The sequence below is a fragment of the Aptenodytes forsteri genome, unplaced genomic scaffold, assembly GCF_000699145.1.
Source record: "Aptenodytes forsteri isolate BGI_AS27 unplaced genomic scaffold, ASM69914v1 Scaffold55, whole genome shotgun sequence".
In the NCBI taxonomy this organism is placed as follows: domain Eukaryota; kingdom Metazoa; phylum Chordata; class Aves; order Sphenisciformes; family Spheniscidae; genus Aptenodytes; species Aptenodytes forsteri.
Genome location: NW_008796063.1, coordinates 10,803,346 through 10,810,432, shown reverse-complemented (window position 1 = coordinate 10,810,432; position 7,087 = coordinate 10,803,346). Strand labels below are relative to the sequence as shown.

Genomic DNA, 7,087 nt, shown 5'->3' with positions numbered 1-7,087 from the left:
CCCCCCCTTCATCCCACCGCCTCGCGAGGCAGGTGCAGTCCAGGGGCTTCCTCCATGTCTTTAACTCTTGTTATTGCTGAGAAACAATGAAAAAGCCTCACACAAAACTTCCAAGAGTTTCATTACACCAGTGGTAGACATCCTTTAGGAATACAACCTTTTTTTTTTTTCTTTTTTAACATAATTAACTTAGCCATGGATTCAAATATTCCCCCAACCACCCCAACACACAGTAAATTCATATAAATTGTTTTTCCTGGTCAAGGGACACCCAAGTCTTATAACACCCAAAGGCACATACCTGGAAGGCAGCGAACCACATAAGCCAGTCCAGGCGGTAGTGGTAGGGGGTGATAAAGCATGGCCTCCTCTTCAAGTCCCCAGGCTTGCATTTGAAGTCATACTCCTCCCAGACAGCAGCGGGGTCATTGGGATCCAGGCTGGACGTCCCCTGAAGGACGACTTCTGTTCTCTCCTTGGTAATGCTGTGGGACACAACATGATATTGTTTTTTATCTCAAGTCATGTAAAATGCTAGTTCATGGGAGTCAACATGGCAACACAAGTCAATGGCCTCGTGGTACAGTTGGATCCTGATGGGTCAAGCTACAGAGAACCTGTCCATCCGGCAGACTTTTCTCTCTCCAGCAGCAAAGTATATGGAAAACTTCAACTTCCACGCCTTCCCACGCTCCCCTCCAACTGCCAGTCCAAGGAGGGACTATGGCCCAAAAGGATGATTCCTACTGAAATCGATGGGTCTGTCTTTCTACATCAGAGCCTAACACTTGTCCAAGGCATCGAGAGAATATAATGAGTGTCTCCCAAGTCCCACATGAACATCTTCAACCTGCAACAACTTCTCTCTTTGTCCCCTGTTTCTGAAGAAAACCTTTGTTTCTGTTACTCTGACGACTCCCGTGATACAAGAGCTCTCTGACTACAAGCTCCTAATGATATGAGAAAACGGAGATGAAAGATGGTCACAAAACATAGCTCCATCTCCAGGTTTTTGGCACGTGCCATGTGCAAAAATACAGGCTTGTAACTGGCACGTGTGGCTGCCCTAATGGCATGGCCACCGACGATATCTGCAGGGGAAGTTTCACAGGCGATTGCGCACAGAAATCCTGCCTCTGCGTTTTGAAGGTCTGGCCCTGACACCTCCAGCTGTGGGATCAGCAGAGCAGCTTCCAGCTGGGACCACTCCAGCGTCCCCTTTGCGAGCCTGGCTCTCCCCGCAGCGCCGCTGGCCACGGGGTGCTGAGCTCCAGCTCGAACCTTGGCCATGGCAATGGCCACGCTCGCAATGAGCCCAGGTTAACTGGCTACAGCTGCTTGAGCCTTGGGGAGGTGGTTGGCCCCATACGGAGCACCCCCCAGGAGCTGACTCTTGGGGCACTATTAATAGCTGTCTCTACGTGCTCAAACATTTCACCATCCCGGCTGGAAGACAGGTCTCATGGAGCTATTACTCAGGAAGAGGAGGAGGAGGAGGTAACTTGTGAGCCAATGCAAACCAAGCCAAGAAAAGCAGAAAATGAAAACAAAAAAGCCACCCCATACCCAGCTGATGTATAGAAACTTGGTAAAAAGCACCATTTTTTTCAGCCTTACGGCAGGTCCTGCATACGGCAGGTCCTGCGTATTCCCTTTGCTGCTTGGCTGGACTCTCTCTGCACAGCAAGGTGGTAGAGCAATGGGGATGGCAAACTCTCCAGGCCATGGAAAACCCATGTGAAAACACCATCATCAAGTTCTCAATGACCTCTCAGTGACGCTCGCCTACACCAGAGAGCTGTTTTCCGTAACGAACACATAACTGTGTAACTCTGCCTATCAAAGTTGTCCAGTTCTCAACACCCTTTTAATTTTTTACTACTTTGGTCCCTCCTCCTCCAACCCAAGAAACCGAAAGTTTGGAAACAGACAGCCTCCACCTTCTTCCCCGATGGCTTCCAGTGATAGATGCTTACAACCCAAGGAATGCTGTACGTCTCCACTTATAATTGTTACCTACATTTAATAGATTTCTGGATTCTCCAGCCAAGTTCCATATTATACGCTGGGCTGAGTTATGAGCCGTGGCCAGCTGCCCAATGGTTAGAAACACACTGTAAATCAGGGACACCAAATTACTAATAAAAGTATGTTCCTACTGTGTGATTCAAAATATGTCAAGTTTCACATAATCGTATATTCATTATAAGCTGCAATCCTCTTTTTATTGGTTTACATAGGCTGGAATTACAAACATATTACAGCAGCATTTCATCACATGCTCTTTAGGTTCTGGTGACTGTTGAAACAGAAACCATAGACTGAAGAAGAAAAAGAACAACAACCCAAAGAAAACAATCTCCCGTAGCTTCACCACTCCAGCCTTCAAAGAGGTTCAGGGGTTATTTCTCCCTCTCTCAAAAAAGAGGAGAAACTTCAGCATTTTCCACAACTAGCGTTGATATTCTTAATCATGTTTTTTTCTAACTTTTGTCTTTCCACAGAAATTTCTGCTATTTGAAAAATTGGGGAAAACATCATATTAATCTGATGTGCTCCAGGTGTCCTCTGCATCTCCAGTGCTCACAGTGAGACCTGCTCCTCCCCTTCACCACCCGCTCAGCCAGCCCTCTCAACAGCCAACCTGTTTCGCCTTTTATAAAACCTATTTAATTACGGCTGGCTTCTCCTGTGGGACCTTGTCCAGGGCCCACTAACCCAAGAGCTGCCCATCGCACCCCTTGGCTCAGACCTCTAGGGAACATCCCACGGCCACCATCGCGAGGTGGTAGCAAAGCCAGAGGTCCATGCAGAGAAGACTGGCCCTGTTGTTGCCCCTGGGGCAAGCTGTTCCCATGAAGCCCTGTTTTTCAGCATTTTCCTCAGTTGGAAGAGGCTGGGAGGGACAGCACACAAGAACGGTTACGGTGAGCCCAACCGTGGCTCACCTAAGCCTGGTGACCTGTCCCCAGGAAACCCAGACTCAGATGCTTAAGAACCAGCCTGGTTACAAACGCAGCTGGAGATGCTTCCCTTGTCCAGTCCCGCCTTGCAGCCGAAAGCGGGATTTCCTGAGCTGAAGGCAGCAGCCAGACTGCTGCTGGGCCTGTCCTCTCAGTCTGTCTTGCTCTTTTTTGAGGCCGTTTATACTTTCGTCTCCACAGTTTCCTGTAGCAATGAATTCCCCAAGTCACTCGTTGGAAAAAGCACTTCCTTTTGTTGGCCTAAAATCTGTTACCCAATAGCTTATGTGAACATTTACAGGAGGGAGAGCAAATGCGCGCAGGGGAAGAGGACTTCACCATAAATATAGCGGGCTGGTGATGGCGAAGACTATCCACTGGATGAACTCTTTTATGGATATTTTCATCCTGCTATTTACGTGCTACATCGAACCAGCCTGGTTACAAACGCAGCTGGAGATGCTTCCCTTGTCCAGTCCCGCCTTGCAGCCGAAAGCGGGATTTCCTGAGCTGAAGGCAGCAGCCAGACTGCTGCTGGGCCTGTCCTCTCAGTCTGTCTTGCTCTTTTTTGAGGCCGTTTATACTTTCGTCTCCACAGTTTCCTGTAGCAATGAATTCCCCAAGTCACTCGTTGGAAAAAGCACTTCCTTTTGTTGGCCTAAAATCTGTTACCCAATAGCTTATGTGAACATTTACAGGAGGGAGAGCAAATGCGCGCAGGGGAAGAGGACTTCACCATAAATATAGCGGGCTGGTGATGGCGAAGACTATCCACTGGATGAACTCTTTTATGGATCTTTTCATCCTGCTATTTACATGTGCTACATCAATATAATGAGCTAACTAAAAGTGGCTCAAAGAAAATAAATTACAATTCAGTGGGAAAGAAACCTGCTCCTTTTCTCCTTCTTTCTCACAAACAGATATTCCAAGTCTACTGGCTACTGGAAGGATTTCTAGGATTTCTGTTCAGGTTTAAGGCGCACAGACTGGCTATCGGACTATAGTGGAGAGAGGAGCAGAGCTATACGATGTGCCATTAAAATACATGTACCTCCCGAAAGCTCCGTAGGTGTTCACTATTCTGAGAGGGTTGAACGAGGTGTTCATGACTTGTCTGGAGCTGAGCAGGTTTACGACAACCGGGATGCTGAGATAAGCAATCAGGAGGCCAAAGGAGATGTTCACCACTTTGCGGACGTAGCAGCCTGTTCGGGACACAAAAGCAGACCAGAAGAAGGTGATTTCACCGCCGGCGATGGGCTCTGCTCTCCCCGCTCCCCTGCCCGACCCCCCCGCGGTGGCCGGGACCCTGCCCGGGTGCTCACAGCTGCTCTCGGCTCTCAGGCTGGGGCTGACAAACGCTCCGCCGTAATCAACCCGACCTTGCCGAGGGCCATACGCTATCACTCCAGAGATCTGCCTTTCTCTAAATAGTCTGAGAAAGGGCTAAAAAGAAAAATGTCTAAAATGTAAGATTAATCATTGCTTTAATACAAGGGAAAAAACACAGCTGGCACTTGCACCTTGCTCAAAATTGCCCTCCTGGTTTGTAAGCCGTGTGTGGAGTGCCTCCAGCTCCCCGTGGCTCCGTTCCTGCCCGTGGCTGCCTCCTCCCCGCTGTCCCAGGCTCTCGCCACCCAGACTGCTTTTCCTCCCTCTCGCTCGCTAGCTCCATTCAAACCTCATTTTCCTTCTGCAAAATCTCTATTGCTTATCATTTATGTATGAGATGTGCGTTGCTTCACCAGCGCTTTGGTATTTGGTTTGCAGGAGCAGCACAGGGCTGTGCTGGATTTCAGTCTAAGGAGACACCTACTGCAATCAGACAAATAAGCAGACGTGACCTCTGAGGGGTTCCTACCCTTATGGCCGTTTTAAATTTATTTAACATTAACAGCCAAAGGATCAGATTCAAAGCAATTGCATGTAGCCTTCCCCTTATCTCTGCAGGAGAGGGATGTTTATTTGAACCTCTCTCAGAAGCTATTAATAATTGTTTAGTCTGAGAACATTTCTGGAGAATCATTTGATTTGGGAAGGAGCTCGCCGAGATGCCTCCCCTCGCCCCCTGTGCTGCTGCGAGCAGTATGAGTCTGTTGGGCATTTTTTTGTCTTTTAGATAGGCTAAACTTCCTAGCCTGTAATTAAAGAGTGGGTACAGACACAGGGCCCTCCACCACGCGGGCAGCATCGGCAGCTCCTCAGGTCACAGTTTATGGCCATGTACGGACTGCCCGTCCTTCAGCAGGTGGTGATTGCCGTCATGCCCTTGGGGTCACAGCTACTCGGTCATAGAGAAAAAGGGTGTAATACAGGGAAGAAAACCCCAAAACCATGGCAAGGATGGAGCAAGACTTGGGGAAGGAGCATGAGACATGAGCCGACGGGATCTGGATCGAGCAGGCAGGAGCTGAGCACTAGCAATGGGAATTCGAGGTCTCAGTAGGAATTACACACACATACTTCAGGGATATGGCCAGAGCCTTGTAAAATCAGGTCACGAGTAGGGCATGGCTGGGTACGCTCCTGTCTTCTGCTCTGGTGACCCAGGGGTGAGGGGTCCTCTAAGCCTCTTGCCACACAGCCCGTCGGTGCCAGCTCAACAGCCTCTGCTTTGTTAGCAGAAAAAATATACAGGAATCCAAATTCACCCAGAATATTACAGATACCCTACCCTTTACTTATACATTACCTCTTTTTAAGATCCCAGAACAGGGACACATCTACGCTCCCGAGCTGTAGTATGTATGTATGGTTCTCCTTGCCTGGGCAGCCTGGCTCAGTAAGGTTTTCTGGAGAACATCACAGAAAAGGAGCAAGTTCCTCAAAAAAAGGATCTACCTCTTCCTCACGGTGACTCACTGAGGGACATAGCAAAGAGCTGCCCTTTGGCTTCTCCTCCAGAAAGAAAGGTGCAACTTGAGTGTCGTTTGGGACTGGATGCAAAAATACAGTTGGTAGGAAAACTCTAGGCTCTCACAGCCTCTAAAGCAAAGCTACTGGAGGGGAAAAGCTGTTAAAGATTTCTTCCAGCAAAATATGTAAGATAGGAGACACAGAAAGTTTAATGGAACTGCATTAGCCTTGCTGGGACTAACGCTTCTGGTTAATAGCTGTGTTTCTTGGTAGATGACAAAGGACTAGAGACAGATGCTGTATCTTGTTGACATTTTTCACTCTTCTGACAGATGTTTGGTATATTTAAAAAATGAGCATCTGTGATTGCTGTTGATATTATAGGCAATTTGTTGCTTATATGCGGTTTATAAAAATACTACAAACACAACTCTACATCTGTTACGCAGCCCCGTGAAAAATATCCCAATGCTGCTTGTGCAGGTGATCTTCTGGAACAGGGCTGCTCGAAGACTCCCTTCAGAAGGAAATATCAGCCACACTCACCCCTTTTGTTCAGTTACAAACCCCCTTGTATTTGCTTTTCCATATTCACGGTATGAACATGAGTTCACCTCCTCCCTGCTTTGGGGAACTCGCTCCCCGCCGTGGCTGTGCCCACGCTGCCAGCGGTGGCCACGAGCATCTGCTCCTCTCGCCTTCTCCAAGCAGGACGCTGAACGGGGAACGGCCACTTTGCCAGCAGCCAGGTCTCCTTCCCAGTTAGCGAAAGAGTTGTTGGACCCACAATGGATCAACCATCAATTTTGTTCTTTCTGGAAGACCAAGCTCATGTCCAGTTACTTAACCAGAGAAGCAGGGTGCTCATGCAGCTCTAGCACCCATGGGTGCAAAGGGCAGGAGGGCAGATGGGTCACAGGGCCACGACACCATGGGGGAGAGAGGACAGCAAATGCGAGAGCTGCTTCTGCATCCAACTTCTAACACAAAATCCTCGCCCCAAACCACACTGGGTGTTTCATCCTTGACTTTAAATAGTCAAAATAAAAAAGGTTAAAAAAAAAAAAATCACAGTATAAACTGTGCGATTCCACATTGCTTATTTCGGGTTGGAGTCTGACGGTCACTGTGCTGAGAGCAGGGAGGACTGACTCTCAGGCAGAGGTGTCAGAGCTGCAGCCGCCCGGACTCGCTGCGGACGCTGGCGCTGCACGGAGGACGTGCCCTCTAGCGGCAATCCCCCCGTGGCAATGCCATCCCCCCCG

The 7,087-nt window shown here is 48.7% G+C and overlaps 1 protein-coding gene across 1 annotated transcript in view; it reads right to left on the bottom strand.

The window, feature by feature from the left end:
- Positions 1–7,087, bottom strand: part of LOC103904923 (lipase maturation factor 1-like) — a 130,232-nt gene that overhangs the window by 26,501 nt on the left and 96,644 nt on the right. Inside the window, exons 4-5 of the mRNA XM_009286473.2 lie at positions 4,018–4,171; positions 302–485 (exon numbers count right to left, since the gene is read on the bottom strand). Coding sequence (XP_009284748.1) covers positions 302–485; positions 4,018–4,171 — 338 coding nt within the window. The remainder of the gene's footprint in view (positions 1–301; positions 486–4,017; positions 4,172–7,087) is intronic.